General features: G+C 38.1%; 1 protein-coding gene across 4 annotated transcripts in view; it reads right to left on the minus strand.

Moving 5' to 3' along the window:
• Positions 1–1,220: 1,220 nt before the first annotated feature.
• Positions 1,221–26,951, minus strand: part of LOC135081651 (calcium uptake protein 3, mitochondrial) — a 118,910-nt gene continuing 93,179 nt past the window's right edge. Inside the window, exons 2-12 of one of the 4 annotated variants that reach the window (XM_063976408.1) lie at positions 12,396–12,534; positions 11,877–11,987; positions 11,321–11,368; positions 11,113–11,195; positions 10,374–10,439; positions 8,805–8,879; positions 6,783–6,929; positions 5,922–6,036; positions 5,056–5,283; positions 3,258–3,415; positions 1,221–1,350 (exon numbers count right to left, since the gene is read on the minus strand). In XM_063976408.1, coding sequence (XP_063832478.1) covers positions 1,279–1,350; positions 3,258–3,415; positions 5,056–5,283; positions 5,922–6,036; positions 6,783–6,929; positions 8,805–8,879; positions 10,374–10,439; positions 11,113–11,195; positions 11,321–11,368; positions 11,877–11,987; positions 12,396–12,534 — 1,242 coding nt within the window. In that variant the 3' untranslated portion in view covers positions 1,221–1,278. The remainder of the gene's footprint in view (positions 1,351–3,257; positions 3,416–5,055; positions 5,284–5,921; positions 6,037–6,782; positions 6,930–8,804; positions 8,880–10,373; positions 10,440–11,112; positions 11,196–11,320; positions 11,369–11,876; positions 11,988–12,395; positions 12,535–26,951) is intronic. The other 3 variants (XM_063976409.1, XM_063976410.1, XM_063976411.1) reach the window with 3 other exon arrangements.

Here is a 26,951-nt window from a genome sequence, read left to right on the forward strand (position 1 = left end):
GGGTCGATCAACAACCTATAATAATACTTTGAAAGACACAATATTTATTATTAGTTACAATAAATAGAACAGGCTAGTTTAAAAAAAAAACTTTTAGTCCGTCAATTACATTATTAAAAAATATTAGACACATGTATTTTTATTTTTCAATCAAACAAGTAATTACGAAGTTAACATTCGTTGAAGTTCCGCGTGACGTCAGAAAGTGCTACACTTTTAAGCACACATTGACGTCACTGGCCTCTTCTTTTGAACTTTGGGACGTTTTATCTCTTTCAATTTTCATTAGTTTAAAAAAGTTAAAAATACGTGTCGAGTATTTTTTGATAAGTTAACCGACGGACTAATTCAAACTCTTGCTTTTTTACCCAGGAAACATCCCTATTACGTGCGCTTTAGAATTTCCTTGTATATTCGTATTGGAGTATTTATCCACTAAATCATAAATTATTTTAAATTAGGCACAAAACAGATATATGAAAAGCCTAAATTCTTGAAACAATCGTATATTTATTTAAGTAGATAATAAATATTAACTAAGAGTAATGAATGTTAATTCTTTCAAATTTGAAAATTGTTGGCAAGTTTATACCTAAGGAGATGTAAAAACTTCATTTAATTTTAACTTCATGAAAGTGCCTGTCATCCATTAGAACGCCGAATTGAATTGCATTTAAGTACTTCGTTTTTGTGTATTGTAATGCACTTGCATCCATCTGGATGGATCGGTAACAATAATATGAGCGTAACATGCAATTCGTTTCGGCGAGCTAATAGACAACAGGCATTTAGGTATTTTGAGCATTACAAGAAATAATTGAAAGAAGTAACATTCAATATTTAAAAATAGCACCTACAGATCTCAAAACAGGCCAAATATTTGTCTAAATAAATAAATTATGGCATAGCGCGGGCAATTCTTAGGTTTGAGTTGCATTTATTAAATTTTAGGGTTCAAAAGACCGTATTTTTATATAAATGCAGGATGTTTGTATTGCTTTACGTATTTTGCAATCTATTGCAAAAAAAAACATAATTAGGATTGTAATTTGTGACTATCGCTGCCTCTGAATTAAAACCTCTTTGATAGCCCGATTTTTTTTAAAGTTAACTTATTTTTTTAATTCACTTTTAAAAAACCTGTTTTGCACCAAGAAGTTCCAGAGACAGGGTTTTATTTTTATTGAGATCAATCCTACATTTCTTTTGTGCCTAGATTTAATTTTTTTTTACATTAGATTGCAAGCACTCAAACCTAAGGCGATTGATCGATCGAATTTAAACAGCACTCTTCATCTCTTGCTTTACGCAGGACTTGAACGCCTCCCACCCTTCGTTCTTGGCATAGGACTGCAAAAGAAATACATTATTCTTTAATAAATAGGTAATTATTATAGCCCTAGTAAGGCAAGTGAAAACTATGAAATAACTCGTGAAAATTCAAATTATAAAATATGCCGTTCCATACAATGTTAACGAGTTGTTAAAGATCGCAGGAAACACCTACACTTGCGAGCAAAACTATGGAATCACTTACATGAAGTTGTTTCCACGCGATCTTGTGTACTAACGAATTTGTTAGTAACAAAAAAAGTGGCACCATTTTAAAGATTAAACTTTTAACTTTAAATTGATACCAAATTTATTTAAATCACATCAGTATTTAAAAAGATATCCCGGTTAATGTGACGAAGTAAGGAAAAAGACATGTATCTACTCTTTGATACGTCGCGAGTTGCAGCCTATTTACCCCCTATAAAAGCACGTGTTTTCGGATTTTGCTTTTACACGTTGATCCTTACACATCTCCGCTTCTTTTGACACTTTACCTGGGATTCTACACCTTCAGAAGCAGCACAAATCGTTGCACTATTGCAAGAAGAGCTCAGCCAGCGGGCTGTCGCACGTCAGCTCCACATAAGCCAGTCCTGGGTTTCGAAAGTTTTAAGACGCTTTCGGGTGACTGGTGGCTTTATCCCGAGACCAAGTTCTGAACAGCACCGGTGCACATCGCAGAGGGATGACCGTTTTTTCATGTCAACCTCTCTATAAAATCGTCATTTGACTGGTATCGACGTCCAGCAAGAGCTCAGAAATGTTCGTAGGATAGCTGTTAGCAAGTGGACAGTTCGTCTAAGAAGTCAGTTTCGAGCCTGTGGCAGACCTTTTTGGAGTCAAGATATTATTGCTCATATCTAAGACGAACTGTCCACTCGCTAACAGCTATCCTACAAACATTTCTGGGCTCTTGCTGGACGTCGATATCATTGAAATAACGATTTCATAGAGAGTTTGACATGAAAAAACGGTCATTCCTCTGCGATGTGCACCGGCGCTGTTCAGAACTTGATCTCGGGATAAAGCCACCAGTCTCCTGAAAGCGTTTTAAAACTTTAGAAACCCAAGACTGGCTTATGTGGAGCTGACGTGCGACAGCCCGCTGGCTGAGCCCTTCTTGCAATAATGGAACGATTTGTGCTGCTTCTGAAGGTGAAGAATCCCAGGTAAAGTGTCAAAAGAAGCGGAGATGTGTAAGGATCAACGTGTGAAAGCAAAAATCCGAAATCACGTGCTTTTATAGGGGGTAAATAGACCGCAACTCGCGACGTATCAAACAGTTGATACATGTCTTTTTCCTTACTTCTTTATATCAGCCGGGATATCTTTTTAAATACTGGTGTGATTTAAATGAATTTGGTATCAATTTAAAGTTAAAAGTTTAATCTTTAAAATGGTGCCACTTTTTTTGTTACTAACAAATTCGTTAGTTCACAAGATCGCGTGAAAACAACTTCATGTAAGTGATTCCATACTTTTGCTCGCAAGTGTAGATGCGGGCAACTACAAGATTTTAAAAAAAATGTATCTGTCAACAGCACTGGACCAGAGGTGATTTACTGTTTGTACTTCGAATGACTGTCGTGACTACTTCGAATCAAAATGGCGCGAATTTTGTTATGCGCAACTTTAGGGCCCTGTAACTTTTGTATTTGTAGAGATATTTCCATGATTCTTTTACAATTATTATTAGTTTCACTTATATTTTTAAGTTTTATTAAAATAAAAAATTGGAAACTTGTCCATTGGTGTAAGCTTCGTGACTTGCCCTTTTGAGCAAATCACGATAAATGCTGAGCGGGTGTCTATTGGCACAGTTTTTTTTCTCACCTTTACCTCTTTGTTTTATAGCCTACATATATGTGTTTGTTGGTTTATTTCTGTATTCTGTCTTAAAAAAAATACGTCTATTGGCATACCTTGAACCCGCGGTGCAGTCGGTCCTTCATGATGGCGATGAACTCCTTGTAGCTGAGCAGCCCGTCGCCGTCCGCGTCGAAGATGGCGAACACCGTGCTCACCAGGTGCTCCGACTGGGAGATGCCCGTGCAGATCTTTACCGCGCGGTGGAACTCGTCTAGGAAGAAATAAGGGCATTTTGAAACGGGCATCAATTGAAAAAGCAGTGGCGTAACTACAGGGTGGCAGGACTGGCAAAATGCCACGGGCCTCCGACCCGAGGGGGCTCCGGCCCAAGTCCCTAATCACCCTCCCCCCCCTCGAGCTAAGGCAATGGTCCCCCACCCCCCCCCCCCCCCCCCCGAAAAATAAACTCAGATAGATACGCCAAGGGTCCCATGCACAGAATTTTCATCTGTTGGCATAGGCCTCGGATGGCATAGTTACGCCACTGGAAAAAAGTCCACTAATGGACAAAGGACTTCCAAAACGACCGGTCTTGAGCTGCTCGCATCAAGATCGTGAACACCGTGCTCACCAGGTGCTCTGAGATATACCGGTGCAGATCTTCACCACTTGGTGGAAATCGTCTGGGGAACGAAATAGAATGGGCTATAGATGGTTTTTTTTACATTCTCATAGCGATGGTAAAGTCCTCGAGGTTGTTGAGGAACTGGCAGAAGGTCTTGAACTCCTCGAAGGTGATGCCGCGCTACAGAAACGCGACCCTTTCTTGTTTACAAGATTGAAATGCAGGATTTGTGGTACACTCCCTAAGGTACTTTGTGCTAGTCGAGGATTACCCAGCAGCCGGTCCAGGTACAGACACCAGACTATGCACTCTTGTTGCAAAATCGCACCTATTACTCACTACATAAGATGCCATAGTTCATGTCACATCATATCGTACTCGTCCGTGTCCAGGAAAGTCTTGGAAAAGCAGTAAGCCAGTAAAACCCTACTGTAGGGATGGTGGACTCCAGTAGATTCAAGAACTGGCAGAAGATGAAGAAGCATGTTCAAACCCAAGTGAGCGACCAAAAAGTGACAGAAACCCGCTTGTTTCTGATATAAGGTTCTGGAATGGAGGCCGCGTACCGGAAAACGCAGCGTGGGACGTCCACCTACAAGGTGGACCGATGACATCGTAAAGGTAGCAGGGAAGCGCTGGACGCAGGCCGCTACCAATCGATCAACGTGGAAAGCATTAGGGGAGGCCTATGTTCAGCAGTGGACGTCCTATGGCTGAAATGATGATAATGATGATGATCTGATATGCTGCGCTACTGTAGGATTACCTCAGAATATGGGATGGTCTGCGATCGTATACATGCACATGAAGATGAACTGCTGTAGATTCAGATCCGCAAAAGCTGCTAGAGAAAACTTTGCTGTTTGTATCTGACTGATTACCTTTGGAAATAGGATGGTCCGCGAGCGTATACATCCTCATGGCAATAGTAAAGTCTTCCAAGTTGTTGAGGAACTGGCAGAAGGTCTTGAACTCCTCGAAGGTTATGCTGCGCTGCAGAAACGCGACCCTTTCTTGTTTACCGGATTCAAATGGAGGATTTGTGCCACACTCCCTAAGCTACTTTGTGCTAGTCAAGGATTACCTTTGGATATAGGATGGTCTGCGAGCGTATACATCCTCATAGCAATAGTAAAGTCTTCCTAGTTGTTGAGGAACTGGCAGAAGGTCTTGAACTCCTCGAAGGTTATTCCACGCTGCAGAAACGCGACCCTTTCTTGTTTACCAAATTCAAATGGAGGATTTGTGCTACACTCCCTAAGCTAGTTACTATACTCGAGCATTACCTTTGGATATAGGATGGTCCGCGAGCGTATACATCCTCATAGCAATAGTAAAGTCTTCCAAGTTGTTGAGGAACTGGCAGAAGGTCTTGAACTCCTCGAAGGTGATGCCGCGCTCGTCCTTGACGCGGTCCAGCAGCCGGTCCAGGTACATGTCGTACTCGTCCGTGTCCAGGTACGTGTAGCGCAGGAGGATCTTGGCGAAGTCCACTTCGCAGATCGTTTCGTGCCCTGGGAAGCACATTTGAGAGGCGTAAGAAACATACTAAGCTTCGGATCGTGCCCTGTAGGCCTAAGATGCGCGCCGAGATAACTTTTATCGACGTCAAAACGTATGGGCAAAATCGATAAAATGGCGTGATAACCGCTTATCGCGGCGCGCATCTTAGGCCTACTGGAGTACATTTGAGGTTAAGAAACATGTTCTTAGCTTCGAATTCCTATTGTCATGCGATTCATTTTTAGAGAAAATTGTTTTCTGGGCCAGGGAACATGAGCTTGAAGTAACTACATTATAATATCTCGATCTTTTCTCAAAGATGTAAAAAACATAGGTATCTAGGTGTTTAGCAAACATAGCTTCGAACTCTTCTTATTTTCTTCAAATTCTTTTTTGGCGAAGATGGCTTGGATCCCTAAGAAGTACATGAAAAGAGCGTAAAGAAACATTATGTAAGTATTTAGCTTGGAACTTCTACTATTTTCATTGAATTGATTTCGTTGAGGATATAGTTGAACTTTTGATGGAGCTTTTATTTTTGTTGGTATCTTTAACCACCACAAACAACTGATATGACTCAATCAGATAGATATTCTACAGGCCATCCATAACGTGCTTTGTTTTTTCAGAAAGGAAGGAAGGTGCTTACCTTTAGAAAATTCGTGGAACTCTAACTCCAACACTTCTGTTTGCAGGTTCTCCATAAATTGCTTGAAGCCTTCGAATTTTAGGTCATTCGTTCCCTTCTTGCCGAAGAAATGGACCTGATGGAACAATATTTCGCCATATTATTATAAATTCCATTTCGTCTAGTGCTGAACATAGGCTGCCTATCGGCCGCCAGTAAGTTTCAACAATCAAGCATACTTATGCTTAATTGTCTTGTCACCAGGCCTTGGTTCAGACAGCAATAATCGCGCGGTTGTTGTGCAGTTCTCGTACATTTGCATAAAACCGTAACCGCACGGTTACCGCCTCAGTGCCTAGCCAATGAGAACCACCACAGATCACAGAAACTGAAGGGAGATGTGACAAGGGGCGGGGCCGGTGTCGTAGCAATATGCCCAAAAACAGAACACATTGCTCGTGACAGCAATGATGACAGCAGCGACGTCATAATGTAAACAGTTTACATTGCTTGCGTAATACTAAAGATTATTCGAATGTTGAGTACTGATACCGCAGTGGATAATGAGCACATATTTTGATTACTTTGTGTGTGTGAATTTCTAATACGACACTGAGTTTCGAACTCAGCGCATTAGTTGGCATCTCTCTATATCTCTATGAAAACCACCAAGAAACCGCGCGGTTTTCACGCGTGTCTTCTTTTTTTCTTTTGGTATCGAGAACCATGATTTCGCCAATGTCACGTAAACAGCTTTGACAGAGAGTAACAGGGTTTACAAAAACAAAAATATATACATTTCTAATTAAAAGAAAAACTTGTGTCTGAGGCATTTATTATTTTTAAAACCCCCAACCTAAATTTATTTCTGAAACCCCATACCTGCAAGAACGTATCAACGTTGTGTCGCCTCTGCAGGCCCTGCTCGTCGTTGACGTAGGTGTCCTGGGGCTTCCCCTCGTCCCCCCCCTCGGCGTCGTCGTTGATCCCCCGCTTCCCCTTCCAAGCGAAGCTGAATATCTTCTCCATCTGGAACCGTGGCGCTGTTTAGTTGTGTCTCAGGTGGGACATCTTTTATTGTGCCCAAGACATTATCATTAGTTATAATCAGGTTTCTTTTTCGTTGTCTAGTACCTTTGCTTTGCTTAGTTTGGGACTAGAGGCGCAGTAAAATGTCCAAAGGATATTTTAGTTTCCACTATAGGAGCACGAAACTCTCTAATTTACCGGAAAATGGAGGATTTGGAGTACCTACAATCCCAACGCTAGGGTGTTGGAGAGACCAATAGTTCATTTTAATTCAAAATGGCAATTAATGCCACACATCGGATTTTATTTAAGGCAATGGATAGAAATTTCGATTATTTATTAATTTTTGGCTTTTTGTTGGCTAAACATGCTTAGTAGGTAATTTAGAAGGCAATCAAAAAATCTAAAATATTTTTACCCGACTCCGCCAGAAGAATTGTTTTTAAAAACTTTATGGGCACAATAGAAGATGATCCCAATGATTTTAAACATGAAATATTAATAACAAATAAAGTAAGTAGTGTAATTTGCGTTGAAAACGAACGCACAGTTTAGTGACATGTGTGTAAATATTTTTTAATTTATACGAACATGCTGAAAGCTAAGAATAAGATAAAGGAGCAGTTTGGTCATTAATTTAGCATTAAAGCATAAGTATAATTGTTAATAGATAGAAGATAATACAAAAGATTACAAAAACATAAAAAGTTAAAACACTTGGTAAAAAAAATTATGTATTTAGCTCGTAAGTAAGTATACATATAATTAAAACTATTTACTTATACAATAAAAGATCTCGTGTTTTTTTTATTATTTACACAATTCAAGTAAACATTATAAGAAAAAGTTACATCAAAAGATATCACCTAAATCTAACATCTATAATTCTAGACACACATTATTATGTAAGTTAAACATACATAAACAAAAATATTTATTACACAACATGTTATCACAGAGAAATCGTACAGAAAGCATAAACAGCAAAACATATAACTCTCTCTTTCTAAACAAAGGACGGACATGAGACACGAAAACTTCTTACACTGACATGGGCTTGGGTTACCAGATCCAGAAATAAGTTTTCCTGACAAATGTTTTTTTTTTCAATGCAAAATTAAAACGATACAGCCTTAAATGATTTTGTTTAAATAAGTTGCCAGCATTAGCAGATTATTTTTGGCAAGTCGGGATATCAACTTTTTGAGTGAAAAAGCAGATTTTTTCGTCCAAAGCGGGACATTTTACTCTATCTATAGGTAGTAGAGTCTTCGTCGGTTTCTCGACTGGAGTTATCCACGAAAAGCGGGAGGGACAGAGCCTGTTCAATCTGACTAAAAAAAAATCGGGACCTTTGGCAACGCTGCAGCGCGCTGGGGCTTGCTCTTGATAACGCCCACTCTGTGCTGATACGATCTATGATTGAGAGTAGGGGTGAGCAAGCAAGCACACCTTTCTTCTGTTTCTTTCTATAGTCTGGTACGAGCACGTAGAATTTTGTCCAATGACCCCTAGCTACCCATCCTTATCGCTCGCGCGTAATTATGTTGCTAACGCGCTCGCACACTCACTGCGGGTGCCAGTCGCCTGTGCGACTGGCTGCTGCTATATTGCTGTCGCGACTGTTCGCGACAGCAATATAATTACGCGCGAGCGATAAGGATGGGTAGCTAGGGGTCATTGGACAAAATTCTACGTGCTCACGGACCGGGCTTTATATAGAAAGTTTATTTGAATGACAACGAACAAAATAATATTTAATAAGTACTATTTTTTCTTGTTAAAATTTACAAATTCCTGAAATGTCAACTATAAAAGGCTGTTCAGACATGTCAGGAAAATTCCCGTAATCTGGTAACCCACGCGTGGACTTACAATGGACGCCTTGTCGGCGGTCACCTTCGGCCCCATCTTGTTCTTCAAGGCACTTGAATTCACTATCGAAAGCAGCTACAAAATATCGGGCGGTGAGCACGTTATACACAAATATAATAAGATTATAAGTAGTATGCAACACTTTGAACGTCTGTTTAAACAGATTCGTAGATTTATAGTAATTTATAAAATGGGCAATTTTCATGGGCGTGAAAGTGAAACTGAAAATCGTATAAAATATTTTTTAAGTTGTTTTAAAAAACATGGCAATTTTGTAGAAGGATTTTGAAATTCAATAAAGTAATAAATAAAGTTCAACTTTTGAGAAAATTGTGTTTCCATGCTGGTAACACTAACATTACAGATAATAAACATCTAAAAAAACACATCCTGGACAGTATTTGCAGCCAAGTTTTCTTGTATTTCTATCGTATTGATTGCAACTAATTTGCCCCATCTAAGAATGAACCCAAAACCTCGGTGTTGAGAATCACTCTGTAATAACTAAACCAAAGGATCCACGGGAGTTTGCTAAGTATGAGTTAATTGCGTATTTCATTCTGCTAAATGAATCTTCAGAAGTAGTTTTCACTTTCACGCCCTTTAAAAATAAACCCATTATTGTATTTTTTATAGTAGAAACACAAACTTATAAAGCAAAACGAATGAGCGTGGTTGTGCCGCGTTTAAAGAGTAATGAAAATTTGTTAGCATCTGTGTTTACTTCAACTGCCCTATATTATAGACATAAAACATCAATATACTGAAATTGTACAATAATACAAAGATAGATACAAAGTAAGGTGTCTAAATTAGAAATGTTTTGATAGATATTAATCATAATAACTACGTTATCGTGCATAGCTGGCCTTTGAATTGACGCGGCTTCGAATCCTGCTAGTAGGGGCAAATGAACAGTGTAAACCACTATAGTACAACCTCTGATTCACTAGAACTTAAAATTATTTATAGGGTTGCCATTACGCAACAATTTATTTTTATTTCAAAAGTTTTTTTTTTTTTTACTTTCAACACAAACTTTACGACAAGGACTAACAAAATCACCTAAATGAACAACAAGTAAAAAGTACAACACAGACTGACAGAAACATTTAGAGCGGCACAACCTCCTGCACCGAATAATATCGAGGGTAGTTATCGAATCGATCTATTTGTTTATCCTATCCATAAGGAGACAAGTCCTGATTTTCCTGTTAGAGATTCCAGAAGGAAAGGTATGTTTAATTTCATTGCAGACGATCTAACTAAAGCTTGATTCTTTTATTAAGAGATATGTTGATTCTCGATATGAAAACGTATTTTACCATTTGAAAAAAAATTGTATGAATCCCATGTCTACTTAAAAAGATAGTTATTTAACCTGGACAGCGCCGGGATAAAAACCAGTAGTAAAACCAGATATAATGATGAAAAGATTAACCCATTATTTTCTCTCTTCAAAAAACTTATCTCACTTCCTAAATATTTACTCTTAGCAATAAAATAGATCGACTCGAATTCTCTCGTATTATTCGAGCAGGCGTTCCCTCACAAGCACTCAGAACTCACTGCCTCCTGGCTCTTCGCGTCCAAATCCTTGCGTTCCTTGAAAGTCCCACCCAGCAACCGCTGAATCTAGATTTACACGGCAGAAAACATGCTCAAAAAAAGGAAAAATAAAGAAAAATAGATAAAAAGGGAAAATATAAATAAATAGCATCTTGGCTCCTTGTCCCATGAAGTTGTTTCGGTGAATGTTAAAGTGCGTGGTTTGTGTATGGAATAACTATGTGGATGCACTAAAGGTGTCTATTGCTAGTTTATTATAATAATTAAGGTTCTTGAGAAAATCTAAACTAATTCTAAAAGGTACTGCCACCATATTACTAATATCACACTATTGGATACTAATAAATCTAAGGAAAGTGACGAGCGATCGAACTTATAGAATTGATATCTAAAAGTTAAATAAAAAATAATTGTTTGTCCAATAAATCGGACTATAACAAGAAACTAGTGGGGTACGCCAGTAAACTTATAAATTTAAGGAACTTTGGATCTAATTATAGGAAAATCTATCAAAATAAATACAGGGCTGTATTGTACTTTGTAGGAGGACTGCTACAGGGGTTTGTGCTAGGTCACACATTATTAACACTACATAACAATGACTATAGCTATAATGTAGCAACAAACTTATGGATTCAAAATGAATTTATTAGCAATTGAATATTTATTTACGAATTCGCTCATCACTTTCCAGCTACCACCAAGGATAAGTATAGAGGTAATAAAAAAATCTACTTACGACTAGAAATTCGTTCTTATCTACTCTTTGGTTACCATCGGTGTCGAACATGTTAAAAGCTATTTGGAAGCCCGAAGCTGGTTCTGAAAAATTATAGAAATGATAATAAATATTCAAAGAAATTGTTAAAACTAAAGTTATAAAATGAACAAAAAATCTTTATTCGATTTCGACTCTATATTATTTTAATACATTGAAAAATACTTACTTGTTAAAATCGATAGAAGGAACAAGTATTCCGTATATGATATTATTCCTGAAACAAATAAAGAATACTATTATTTTACATAAAAGCGTGTATATCTTCGTAGAGTGAAAAAATTAATTTCTTAAATTAATGTTAGTTAGTTTATCGAAATGCTCATAGCATAATTTGGGAGAATTGTGAATAAAGCGGGCATAATATATTCGTAATTACTTGAGCACATGAAGACCTTTATAGCCAAACTAGCTTTCCACCCGCGGCTTCGCCCGCGTGGAATTTTGTCTGTCACAGAAAAACTTTATCGCGGCGTCCCTGTTTCAAAAACCGGGATAAAAACTATCCTATGTCCTTTTCCGGGACTCAAACTATATCTATGCCAAATTACATCAAAATCGGTTCAGTGATTTAGGCGTGAAAGCGAGACAGACAGACAGATAGACAGACAGAGTTACTTTCGCATTTATAATATAAGTATAGATAGATTCTGAACTTAATCTTCTAGTCCAATGAACTACCGGAGATAAGGTAGACCTTAACGACTATTTGACAAAATTCTCACCCTTATCCCTGAGGTTCCGGAACATTTGCGAGGAGCCTTTCTTCAGAGCTGGTGTGTGGTCTCGCAGGTACTCGATCTCTTTGAGCGTCAACACGCGTCTCTTCAGGCGAGCTGTAACAGACAAAAAGTTTACTCTTATTAGCAGTTGTACATTTAATAACAGTCAATGGTTTAATAAAATAATTATAGTTTACAAGTAGGAAAATCAACATATCCCGCAGAATTACCAAACTCAAGAGACAGTGGGCGGGGACACAGCTCGTAGACGCTTTTGGGGTAGAAAAGTACTCGAACGGCGATCATTAAATGTAGGCAGGTCACTCGGTGGTCAGACGATCTAGAGGCGATATACGAAATGTTGTGTCGGCGGACAGTCATGTGAAGAAACGAATGTCGGCGACCAGTTCCAGACTCCACGGAAAACCCCTAGATGCAGGCAGCGCAAGACCTGGTCATTGTAGAAACCTTACCAGAAGTAAAACTTTGGTTGAAACGAACGAATGCATTAAGAAGACTCACGCCTGGGCTCCTGCTCCACGACAGACTCCAGGAAGTCCTGCGGGGTCATGTAGAGCTGGCCGCCAAACTCCACGCTCGCGAACTTGATGAACCGACGCTCCCGGGACGTCAGCTTCACCGATTTCGCCAGTTCATCCGGCTGTAACAGAAAAAAAAATTATGTAGGTATTGAAGAGTGTGTAAGTGACGAGGGTGGTAATGTCTCAATCTCAATACTCTCAATAAGGTTATTGAGACTTCGACTGCTTTAAGCTTGCTTTTGCGTTTTCTGAGGGTAGCTCTGAAAAATGGTATTGTAAATTCGGTGTGATCTTTAGAACATAGACCATTACCACGCCATTTAGCATTACTAGACTTATAAGTAAGTAGTAAGTTATGCTGTGAAAGATATTGATACGTACTCGTACATAATCGACATTGCGGTTGAGTAAAAGTCTTTCATTCGAGAAATAATAATAGAATTCAACGATCAGTACCAGTTCACAACAAAAGTTCACACGGTCGTTTGCCAATTTTTGCGTAAACAATCTATTTACGTAAATCTCTATGCCTACGCGCAAAGCATCTCCAAAACGAGCCTCGTTGACAGACAAAATTGTGTTAATCCACGCGCCACGAACCCAATTTTCCAAATCAGCAACGTTTAACCCATTTAGGAGTCAAAACCATTACACACTGTATTTAAAGATGTCAACGGGGATATAAATACCATTAATCCTAATCATAGAGTTTATTTATGGCACGATCAGCCGCCAAACAGACCGCTTATGAATGACAGTCTATAAATAAACAAGTCCGAATTGGTAACAACACGAAAGAAATGTGTGTTGATGATACGTAAGATACAGACGGTATGAACGTTTGAAAGAACTATCTATATTCGTGTACTTTATGGGTCGTATATTGATTATGTTACCTAGGTACTTCTATGCATTTTTTTTATTATTGTAACTTAACAATTAGGTATTGCAGTTTGGTTGAAAGTGTTGAAACGCTCGAGAAAAAAAAAGCAGAAGATGAAGGCTGAGCGGTAGCAAGACTGCGTAATCGTAAACACAGAGTATGACATATCTTCTAGCAATGATGGGCAGTTGGACACTCATATTTTACAAGACCTTGCCCCAATTTCTATTTTTTTACATTCAGTGCGCACCAATGGCACCTTCTAGATTTTTATTAGGTAGGTACGGTACAAATTGATACTACTTACTGGTGTTATTACAAAAAACTTAAACAGTCGTTGTGTTTAAAATTACATCACTTTAAACAACCGTTCAACGCCCCTTCAATTTTTTGTAAGCTCTATGATCTTACATTTAGTACCTACTGGCTGAAAAATTCCTTTTATGGAAACATCAATGAAGACGGCCTTCTACACATACCTAATCTATGTCTTACGCAACACCGGGTGGAAATAGCCGAGCCACACAGGAGAGACTTCCCCGCCCCGTGTTGTGTTAACCCAAGAGCCGCGGAACTGTTCCGCGTATCGCGTTACGTTCCAAATGTTCCGCTGATGGACAGATAACAACGGGATATTACGGGACTATCCCCACCTCTCGTTCCAACGCTGCAACTCCTGTGTAGCCAGGGTCTAAGCTTGACTGCCAATAAAAGCCCAATTAGTGAAGGTCACGTTTGTTCCGGGGAAAGTATGACTGTCATTGGACCCGCAACTTAGCTTTTTTCCATTGGGCACTCTTTCCGAGGGCCCCGTGATCATGGGAACAGAGCTTCTACATGGTCTCAAAATCTTCAAAATATTTTTCTCCTTTTAAAAGGGCCCCTTGATCCTTAAATGCCCAGGGCCCTCACCTGCAACGTTACGGAATAAAATATTGGTTGAGTTATTGACGGTCAAACTGTAGATCCTGGCTACACAGGAGTTGCATGGGAACGAACCTATGCTGAGTGCTAGACAAAGGCTTAATTCTGGTGATATTGAACAGGGGAGGAGGGAAAGATAAAAAAAACATGTTCCTTCTACAAAAGTTAGACACAAGACTGCTCATGATTTCCATGTATTTGAGAAGAATCACAATGTAGATGCAGTCTAAGGTGGTAAATACTGCTCTTAATTTTCGAAAGTAGCCTTCGTCTGAACCAGAGGTCAATTAATTACAATAACTAATTGTGTTAACCTTATCTACGTGATACCAGCACAATTAGCTAGGTTCACCACATTGCACCGGTACAAAGGGACCGGTCCTCTTGAATTAGGGATGTATATATGTAGTTTCCACCGCGACCACGTGGTAGATCACCAATGAGATGGACGGACCAGATCAAGGCCGCAACTAAGTGCTCGGTACTAAGTACTAAGTACCCGGAAAGCTGCAGTCCGCGAGGAATGGCGCCGTATTACGAGGAACATCCCTCTGAATCGTGATTCAAAATGATGACCACGACCACTCTGACAAGAGTGTACCGACTGAGAAGAATATGTAGTTTCGGTTACGGATATTTTTTTATTTCGGATATCCGAAAGTTTCGGTTACGGTTACGGATATCTGTGCTTTAAAATGCAATTTGCAATATTTGTCCAACACGGTTCATTCATGGCTGCACACTTTACATCGAATAAAAAGTAATAAAAATTTGATAGTACTAGATGGCATTATAAAGGTACATCAGGCTGTTATGCCTTTACATAATGTAATGCTATACAAAAAACAATTTAAACTGTCTACATCCGAAACTATCCGAAACTTTTGAATCGGTTACGGTTACGGATATTTTTTTATTTCGAATATCGGATATCCATAACATCCCTGGCCTTGAATGGCCCACAAAACGTCACCTAATGTTTTTATTATTAGATTTATTGTCGTATGCGCAGGAGTTAATTTATCGGCATATTTCCTACAAAATGGCTATTAAGCCGAAGGGGTGGCGCGCGCACAACCCTGATTTATAGCGTTGATAAAAGACTTATTCCTTTTTGAGTTTTGACTATTGTCGGTATTGTGTTGGAATATATTTGTTTTGGACTTGTGGTTTTATTTATCGACCATTGTGTTGTTAAAGTGTAATTTGTTGGCGTGACATTTATAATGACAGTAAATAAAATATGTAAATCATAGTAGTATTTTTTGGTTTTTTACAAAAAAAGACCTTCTTCAAAACTATGTCGTGCCAATTTTAATCAAAATTGGTTCAGTGGTTTAGGTGAGAACACGTTTCATAGGTAGGTACGCAAACAAATAGTTTCTTTTGCTATTAATAATAAAAGTAGTTTACAACATCCAGTACTAAAAAGTTCTAAGTGAATGAGGAAAAAGATATTACAAACAAAAAAAATAATGTACCTTTACAACATGTCATGATTGTCATGTTTGTATTGCGAATAGGAATATCGGTTACAATTGATAGCGAAATTAGTATTGAGTTTAGTGAAACTCAATAGGTACTAAGTTCGATATTCTTACAACTCAAGTACATACTTTTCTTTTGATTCCATTCCCCGCTGCGTAAGCGCATATCACATTAACAAATTTGAAGAATCCACTTTCCCATACACCGGGGAATGTAAACCATCGTTATGTGTCATTAAATCACACATAGCGAGAGATCTATGGCAATAATTCTACTAAAACTAGTAGCTATTACCATTAGATACGAATATAATGGAGTTAGAGACAGTGACATCACGGCCGCTTAGAAGCTTTACTAGATCGTATACGAAATTGCTTACATCAAAACTACTTCCATATTTAAGTGTAAATGCAAATGCGAATCGGATATCTTATGCTACGAAAATACTCATTTAGAGTTGGTACTCAGTGTGTTTAGGGTCCAACTAAAACTCTTCTTAAATAGTGGTATTTGAAAAAAATTCTTCAGCAAAAACTATACAAAGGGAGGGAGGGGGGTTGCAAAACTCACCCCTTATGCATAATGAGAAACATTTTTACATTAGAAATTTTTACGAATTTATTTACTGAAACTTTTTTTTTAAATCATTTTATGTCGCACATAAAAGTGCAGTGTATTGTATTTGTTAAACCCTATTTGTAAATTGTAATAAAGGACATCATCCATTTTGGTCCAAAATCAAAAGTGCCGGCCAAAAAATAAAAGTGCTGTATTCTGATAGAATACGTCCGCCTTAGCATTTATTACTATGGCACCAAAGCTGTAGCACCACTGTGCATCGTAGTATTTGAGTTCTAAAAATATATGAAACGACTGACTTTGATCTCAAATACTACGACGCACAGTGGTGCTACAGCTTTGGTGTCATAGTAACAAATGCTAAGGCGAACGTATTCTGTCAGAATACAGCACTTTTTTTTTATTGGCCGACACTTTTGATTTTGAACAAAAAATGTATGAATCGTCGATGAATTTTAGATCTCAAATACTCGACGCATAGTGGTGCTACAGCTTTGGTGCCATAGTAACAAATGCTAAGGCGGACGTATTCTGTCAGAATACAGCACTTTTTTTTTATTGGCCGACACTTTTGATTTTGTACAAAAAATGTATGAATAGTCGATGACTTTTAGATCTCAAATACTCGACGCACAGTGGAGCTACGGCTTTGGTGCCATAGTAACAAATGCTAAGGCAGACGTATTCTGTCAGAATACAGCACTTTTTTTTGTTGGCCGGCACTTTTGATTTTGGACCAAAAATATATGAAACGTGGATGATGTCCTTAGCGTGAAAAGCGGTAATAATTTCAGCTTTTTGTAAGGACTGGCGGAAGTGAGACTACTGCAAGTACTTCCACTAGTAGTGGTGTATTGGTGTACAAGGAGTAAATAAAACCTCGGTATTAAAATACCGTAAAGTACGATTAGGAGTGTCCACATTGTATCGGGAGCCTTTGTACCGCCGGTATTTACTTTGGTACAACTTTAAGGTCCTTTACTTTAACTTTAGAGGTTCAGTTGCGGAATTCAACCCTTCTATGTTTATCTTAGTGATATAGTTTGAGTTGTTTAAATAGGATAATACGAGTTGTATGAATTGCCAGCAGTTGATTCTAGATATAACTGAGATTTGCATTTTAGAATCGTTCAAATCTATAGCGCAGTGTAGTACTTACCAACTTTATTGTAATAAAAGTCACAGAATCTGATGTAGATGTAGCGAAATAGCATACATTATGCAGAAAGAAACACCAATATCTACGGTCGATTTAAGATAATATGAAATGTAGACAGAAATGTAACTAAATAAACCGTAGATGGTCTGTCAATTTTATTGTTTTCAACTAAATGGGTCCGACGCAGAATGGGAACTTCGCAAAATGCGTACTTTTCCATACTCTTTTTATAGAGACAAACTCTTCAGTCCTTAAATTAAACATAATATCTATCTACTACAGTATACAGCCTGTCTTGCCAATTTGCCATCATATCTATGAAACAAGATACCCCAGTAATAAGTTATTAACCAATTTGCTCAATAAATCCGCATTTTAATACAAATCATACAACATCGAGTGTGAGTTATAAAAGTGTTAAATTGCCTCCCAACCGGTATTTACCGGTACCGGTGGCGTCTACTAATATCCCACCAAAAACATTCTGTAAAAAACTAGCCAAGTCTCGATGGAGCTGCCTGTTTATCTCTAAAAAGTAATGAAATCTAGACAAAGTCGTGCCAAGTCTATGGATCCTTAATGCGATTTCTTTATTATTTATTGTTAATGTTGTGTGACTTGGCCGTTGAAGGGTACAAAACCAGATGCTCCATGACACCATTTGCACCAATCTGTCGCCAGAACCGCTACCCATTGACGATGGAAAATAAATTGCACTTGGAAAACGTTGATTCAATAACCAGTCAATTGTAGACTTAATAAAGCTGCGTATTTCAATAATACTTATGTATGATTATCTTAATAAAGATAGTTCAACGGACCAAATTATGAGTAACATACCGGAAGCTGTAGGTGAAACACACATGCTAGGTTTATCAGATCACGACACTGCACAATCTGTTACTTTCGATGTAGTCATACCAAACAAAATTCCCAAATACTGGTATTGCAATATAAGAGACTACAACCCAGACAATATTTCTAAATTTCGTGAGTGCTTAAGTAGTCTAACGTGGAGTAATGTCTTTGAAGAAGAGGAAATGTCTACAGCATTTAACCTGTTCTACGAAGAGTTCAAATTGTTTTATGACTTATGTTTTCCGATTAAAAGAATCAAAATAAACCCTTCTACTAAATCAACAAATTGGTTTACGAAAGGTTTAAAAAAATCCACAATAACCAAAAGAAAACTTCGTTTTCACTATTATAAGAAACGTCATGGTTCGTTAAAAATTAAGTATAAGCAATACTCAAAGTACCTTAAGAAATGCATATACCAGGCTCAAAAACTTGCAAACAAAAGATATTTAGATAACTGTAAAAATGTATGTAAGGCTACATGGGACTTAATCAGACACAAGACATATAATAACGTAATGGGTAAACATATTGACAAATTGCTAATTGACAATAACGAAATTAATGATCCTACTGACATATCTAATATTTTCAACAACTATTACATTAATTTGACAAATTCAGTTTTAAATAATCACAGTCATAACTCAAATCAAATACAATACAAAGATGCCACTATTTTCTTAACTCCAACTGACGAACAAGAAGTTTTGAAAGTGGTTACTTCACTTAAAAACACAAAATCGACTGGTCATGACGAGATACAAACTAAGATACTAAAAACATGTAAAGTGGAAATTGTCACGGTGTTAACCTACTTAATAAATCTTTCACTTAGTACAGGTATATTTCCTGAACCACTAAAAATGGCAGTGATTAAGCCTCTTTTTAAAAAAGGTGACAGATGTGATGTAGCTAACTATCGACCAGTCTCCCTTCTACCGACAATATCAAAAATTTTTGAAAGAATAATGCATATCCGTCTTACAAATTTCTCGCAAAAAATGGATATAATAGGAAAGGAACAGTGTGGATTCCAAAAAGGTAAATCGACATCTTTGGCGGCTTTTATGTTATTGAGGAACATCTTTGAGTATATGGATAAACGCAAGCCTGTAACTGTGGTGTTCTTTGACATGAGCAAGGCCTTTGATTTCGTATCACATGATATTTTATTAAGTAAATGTAACAAATATGGTATTAGAGGTATGGCAAATCAGTGGTTAAACAGCTATTTAAGTAATAGGAAGCAATTTGTAGAAATCTCGAATATTGACACGAATATGGAAATACACAAATATAAATCTGACATCAAACAAAATAAATTTGGGGTACCACAAGGAAGTATTTTAGGTCCCTTATTATTTTTATTATATATAAATGACCTTCCTAATTGTATAAAATTTAAATGTAATCTTTTCGCTGACGATGTATCTGTTGTCATACCGTGCAACGATACTAAAACATACAATCAAGACATCAATGACACAATATATAAAGTAATCACCTGGCTCAATAACAATAATCTACATGCTAATATAAACAAAACGACATTTATACAATTTATTAATAAAAATGCAAATAAAGTCCCCTTACAAGTCAAATTTGGAAGTGAGGATATTAAAGAATCATCTCAGACTTTATTCTTGGGAATATTACTGGATGATCGCTGCTCGTGGAAGAGTCATATCGATAAAATGTGCACTAAATTAAATTCGTTTGCTTATGCACTATGGCGGCTAACAAAAATCTGTGACAAAAAAGTTGCCATACAGGCATACCATGGTTATGTGAGTTCTCTTCTCAGGTACGCCATTATTCTTTGGGGCAACTCATGCCATGTTCAACGGGTACTTATAGCCCAAAAGCAGTGTATTCGGGCAATCTGCAATGTTGATATTTTAACATCTTGCAGACCACTTTTTAAGGAACTCAAATTGCTGACTGTCCCGTGTTTGTATATTTATGAGCTATGTGTATTTGTCAAAAGCAACCTCAACTTATTTCAAACCAAAAAAGACGTTTGCAATTTTAATATAAGACGTCCTCATAAATTAAACCTTCCTATCGTGACGACATCTTTATGTATAAATAATGCGTACTGTATGGCTATTAAGGTTTATAATAGGTTGGACGAAGAAATGAAATCTTTGCCGTTAAATATTTTTAAAGGAAAATTAAAATCATGGCTGATTGGGAAGGGTTTTTACACCATTAAGGAATACTTTGATGCTTTTAAGTTTCAGTAGTATGTACCCACATGTTTCCTGTTTTGTTGCATGTATCTATAAAATTGCGTAAATTAAGTAGTTGTAAGCTATTTGCATGCCAGTTGTGGTGATTTGTGCGAACTATTTTTATATGGACATCTGCTGTGTACCGCTTATCAAGCAAATAAATGAATTTTGATTTTGATTTTGATTTGATTTTGACGGCCAAGTCACACAACATTAACAATAAATAATAAAGAAATCGCATTAAGGAACCATAGACTTGGCACGACTTTGTCTAGATTTCATTACTTTTTAGAGATAAACAGGCAGCTCCATCGAGACTTGGCTAGTTTTTTACAGAATGTTTTTGGTGGGATTTCACTTCTTTTTGTAGAAAGTGGCATAATTATTTAACGTCGTCGTCTTTTCTTTTAATATTATCGACATTTTTTTTTTATATTAAACACAAATAAACTCAACGACCTTTAAAATGGACAACGAATCAGAAATTGTTTTAATAATAGCGAACCTCACGATATAATAAACGAAATCAACGAAATTCAAATAATTACACAACATTCAACTTAATCGACTGGGTCTAGAAAGGAAAAATATCTTGACACCGCGGTGCAGAAAATCGACGCTCAAAGTGCTAGCGGTGAGCAGTACAGGCGAACACCACGGTGCCGGTGTGGCGCTAGTAGTATTGATTATGAATGTGGTGTTACTCCAGATCTTCGATTTTCCTAGTTTTTATAGTTTTCCCTTTATGTGGCCATTAAACCCTAACCCTGTACCAAATTTCAGCTCTCTGAGTTAATGGGAAGTACTACTTCTATTTTGATGATCATCAGTGAGTGAGTGTCATAAATGCGAAACTTTGCTTTCGCTTAACTTCGGAACTAAATGACCTACAGACTTGAAATTTTGGATTTTAAGTATGTGATTATAGCTTACTAGATGACGAAAATTTCTGCGTTCTGGTCTTATCCAAAGGTTCTCAAATAGAGACCTGAAAATGCGGCGAAATGGTTCCAGTAAAGGATGGTACGGCAGTGTTTGCTTCGCGCTCGACTTGGCGGGGGCACTGCCGTGCCCCCAGATATGGATAAACGCATAATGATGATTTCTAATAGCAATAAAGGGCGAATTCAGTGATCTATCAAACGTGTTAGTAAAATGGAGACATGAGCAGCGTACGCGCATGAGGAAATTGTTGGGAGTAGGGACTCCATGGAAAAGTTGATTGTGAGACTTTCCTGAAAAGAGTATTTGATTTATTTTTATTTTGTATTGGAACAAAAATAATCATGGTTAAATATATTTTTCTGTCATTCTTCTTCTTTTCGTGTCGACAACAAACCTACACAGTGTTAGGCCAAAACTCCGCCACAAGAGTGGCGTTGTCAGCAGCACTCATCAAATCCGCCTGAGTGCAGTTGCACTGCAGTGCACATCAGGTGCTTGCTACATCAATGCATTTCTGCCATTAAATTAGCAGTATCGAATTAATTATGATTGTTTTTTCATACGTTTTATTTTAAGAATTATCCCACTAAAACATTTTCATGTAAAATGTTGCTAAGGTGAGACCATGGTTCGCACTGTGAAAAAGTTATCGGATCTCATATACAGGGTGTTAGGTAAATAGGTTTATAAGCCGACACTACCTCATGTTAACATGTGCATATTTTATAAATGGTATCGTGAAGTCAGAAAATGTTGTGTTTGCACATGTTAATATGAGCTAGTGTCGGCTTACAAACTCATTTACCTAACACCCTGTAGAGCAAAGCTTCTAAATTACTCAAAATAATATGGCACGGGTCTTTTGCTGTCGTCATGGGCGTTAATTGAAAATTTTGTTCAATGATCATTACTTCTCGGTTAAAAAATAATTCTTGTAGTAATATGGTAACCCCAGTAGAAACTAGTTGCCACATCTCGCTCTGAAAGCAATATGGTAAACAGGGCAACCTGTATAAGGTCAATGATATATTTAGTCTTAATCATAATTCGATATCATTATTTGATGTGAACGTTTCCGTGATGGTATCTCGTATGTCCTTATTTGGGTGTGTGTGGATAGCAGGGCGTATTTATAGTTTGTAACAAATTAAACATATTATGGTCAAGTTATGTGTTGATGAGAATTCACATAAGTAAGTATGTACTTGGCTGTCGTGTGAAAAGTTATGAGAGTGGCCACACAACACACAACTTTAAAGGTATATGTTTAGTTTAGGTAGAACGAATTTGCACTTTGATGTTTCCAAGTTGATAGAACTAGGTTTTTGTAACTAAAGCTTTTATAAAATGAAAGGAATCGATTATTTAAGGTAGACAAATAAGCACAACATTTGTTATCTAAAGTCACATTTCAAAGTAAACATACATAAATTACTATCTATGTCCACCTGTTTATTCTCAAGACAATGTAAGAATGTCAAAAGCTGTACGAGAAATTTCTTTCCAAAAGATTATCCACTTTCTTACGCAAACATGTTGATTTAGAGCAAACCGTACTAAGTTACTTCTGCTTTTTATTACACTTAATATTCGAGCAGGATGGACGAAAAATGGTATAGCTTCATCTCTTTCCTTGCATTGGAAGATACAGGATCTGGAGCATCATGGTAGAGGGTGCTCCATTTGTTTATCAGCGCGGTATAGTTAGTGAACCTAGGCCGGAAATAGGTGTCAACCTAATAAACTTAAGATAATGCTACGCACTCTTGAGAAATGTGCCGACACTATTGTCCAACAGTCCAACTATTGGTCCAACTTTCCACGTGTAGAGGGGTAGTTCACGTAATGTTGATGGGCAGCAGAGCATATAGTACGCAGAACTGACAGCCGATGGGGAAGCAAGTTCTTCTGGAGTGGAGGCCACGTACCGGAAAGCGCAGTGTGGGACGACTAGGGTTGCCAGGTCCAAAATCACAAAAGCCGGACTTTGTGCTTCATTTGGCCGGACATTTTACCCTAAAAGCCGGACATGTGATATGTGCAATTAGTGTCAGCTCATGAGTGAGTACTATCATCATCGGTTGCTAACCAACATCCTGATGCGTGCGCTTAATATTATTCTGTGGCTCGACTTTCGCCTGGCGCGGCAACCAAATAAAAAGCCTAACAAAAGCCGGACAGGCCGGACAAGGCAATATTTGGCCGGACAAGTCCCTAAAAAGCCAAACATGTCCGGCTAAAGCCGGACGCCTGGCAACCCTAGGGACGACCTAAGTAGAACTAGATGGTCGTGGATAGACGACCTCATAATGTAAGGTAGCAGGACGGCGCTGGATGCAAGCCGCTATCAACTATTCAAACTAGAAGCTATTGGATGAGGTCTATGTTCAGCAGTGGGCGTCCTGTGGCTGAAATGATGATGGCGTTAGGTTGTGTTGGCGCGCGATCAGTCCGATGGTAATCGTACCCATATCTGACAACTGACATGAATCGCCATTCAGTGTCCTCCACAGTGAATAAGGTTGGAACGTGGCCCATAAACGTATGAAGGGTTAAGTTGGTTCAACCTGAGTTGGGTGTTGGACTATTGGCCGATAGTATGGAGCCGGCATTGAAATTATCTTGCTACTACGGAATTTACTAGTCGTCTGGCCACGTGTTTAGTGTTTACTGTAAGTTTCGCGGTGGGATAGAGTACTCTAATCATAGTTTGTTTTTGTAAACTTTTGGTAAAATAAATGCGGATACGTATTTAGAGAACACCAGAAGTCAATATTTATGTAGAGCCAATAAATCTCGTTCACTACAGATAGTACGATCTTTAGGCACACTCCGTTTATTTACTCATTTTCTAATAGTCAGTGAGTTGGTCTCCTTCTACCAGTGCATGTAGAATTGTAGACAAAGCAAGATACGATTCTTATGATGTTGCATTAGATGCAATTTTTCAACAAAAATGTGTTACTGTCACATATAAAGAACCACTAAAGAGTATAATTTTTGTCACTACTTTCGGTACAAAACTGTCAGGTCGTAAAAGTAGAAGATGTCATACCTCGTGTGACATAAGGTTTGACACCCGTGTGAGTCGTGTGGCGGCGCACGCGGCCACAAATCACTCGCGGTCACAGACGCCGCACTAATACAGTGTTCGACCAACAATGGCGCTGCTTACAACTGTCACTCGTAGATTTATGAGATGCCTTTGCAATACCCATTGGATACTAAGATTTGGATGAACTTCAAGTTCAACTTCAAAGAATAGCTAATTATTGTAACCAGTGTGTATGAGAGGCAACGGCTAGTTGCTTGATTGTAATTTTTTTAAATAACTTCTGTAGTTTAAATAAATCATTGCAGGTAACAGTCTTTTTGTCGGTCCTAACTCCATGCGCAGCTGATAGAAATGGAATGAATGCATCCTAAGTAGTTTTACTTTTGGCCGCTATTTCCTACGGTGGCGCCTCTGTCTTTTCTCTTTGCGTTTAAACTCAAACCGTATAAACTGTATCTCTGTGTTTTTCCAATAAATCTAAGTTGTTTCAAGTAGGTACAATATATTCTTTACTAGCTTTCCGCCCGCGGCTTCGCCCGCGTGGAATTTTGTCTGTCTCAGAAAAACATTATCGCGCGCGTCTCTGTTTCAAAAACCGGGATAAAAACTATCCTAAGTCCTTTCCCGGGACTCAAACTATCTCTATGCCAAATTTCATCAAAATCGGTAAAGTAGTTTAAGCGTGAAAACAAGACAGACAGAGCTACTTTCGCATTTATAATATTAGTATAGATTTGGTCAAAACCTGCAAGCTGCAGCAAAGCATCGAACGTCGTTCCATTTTTCATTACCAACGGTTTAGTCCATTCCCAACCCCTCGATACTGGCGATAAATCAAGCGGCAAACAGTGCCAAAGTTAACACTTCCACTTTCATTACGAGCGATCTACATCGCCGATGGCCGCCATTAGCCGCTATCTGCGCGGGCGCCGCCATCGCCATTTATCGCGCGGATAATGCCGGTATCGTAGACGCGTCTAGGGAAATTGGTCGGGATATACTCGCGAAGTCTGGGGATTCGTGCTAAGTGAAAATGAAAGAATGAGACATGTAGAGGCTCCTTAAGAGCAAAATATTTGACGATTTTTAAGTACTATTTATATACTAATACAAATAAATAAATTTTGACTTTGATTTTGAACGAAAGAGACACCATAAGCGGACCAGATACTAGCGTTACTTATTAGTCACATCAATCTGAATTACTGCCATTCCTTCTGACGGTGATGGCATTTTAACCATCCTTAATTCCAACCACCATACTGTCATTCAAGTAGGTAATGTCATTACTAAATGATAATGGTGCGTGGTCGCCAGTCAAAAATTTTTCCGTCTCATGGAAAATCATAAAACGAAAGGTACAATATACTCGTACATACTAATGAAAAGGCGAATACATTAATAATTTACGAGTACCTATGAGTATATCAAAGTTCTGACTTTCGATTTACAGTAGATCAATAAAATCCTCTAGTCAAAAATTCTTAAATTTTGACCAATTTAAAAAAACAAACAACTTCAGATTCTTACGACCGTAAGCGTATTAAAATCCGCTCCACGGCTTACAAAGTCACATCCGCGGCGCCCATTGATCTACTGTGAGATCGAAAAACAAAACCCCACAAAACGATCAACGGCGATGATGAAGCGATCACAGAGCGATAAATACGGGCATTATGTTTATGCGGACCTCAGGCGCGGCCATGTTTATTTATTGCAATACACGAACAAAAATATGAATGAAGTTATAAAAGGATAATGCGTGAAAGCGCTGTAGGGCGGGGAGATCAGGCAGACCGTATATGGATGGTTAGTAATCTTCATGGGATCGATATTATAGAAGTCAAGGGTCAAAGGGCTAAAACAGATAGGCGAGAAGAACCCCATGCGATTAGTTATAAACACAAATAATTCATAAAGTTTAAAACTCATCAAGTTCAAACACATCAAATGTGTTTACTTAGCTGAAACTGGCTCTAGAGTAAAAACAATTTTAATTTAAAGTAGAAGAAATTTTAAGTCCTTGCAAAATTAATAATGTTTGTTTTCCAAAAGAGATAGGAGATTAAACATGAAGATTTTCAGTAACGCTAGTTTACTTGTGGTGCTCGGTAGGGCTCCTTTGACTCGCGTCATGCCCCACTAAGCGCGACCAGAGGGACCCGATTGGTTTTTAATGGGTAGACCCTGCCCTTCTGGCAGGGAGAGTACCACATAACCAATGCCAAGGCCAATGCCCCCCCGGACCATTGGGTATGCAATTCAGTGCATTTTCCAGTCGCAAAAAAGAGGTTGAACACTTAGATGACAGGCGCTCATTTTGCTTTTTATTTGTATTGGCGTAACTCTTTGAGCTCGTACCAACACTTGGTATACTCCGTGATCTTGTCATGTGATATTCCGCATTT

Source organism: Ostrinia nubilalis, chromosome 20 (assembly GCF_963855985.1).
Source record: "Ostrinia nubilalis chromosome 20, ilOstNubi1.1, whole genome shotgun sequence".
NCBI classification, from domain to species: Eukaryota; Metazoa; Arthropoda; class Insecta; order Lepidoptera; family Crambidae; genus Ostrinia; species Ostrinia nubilalis.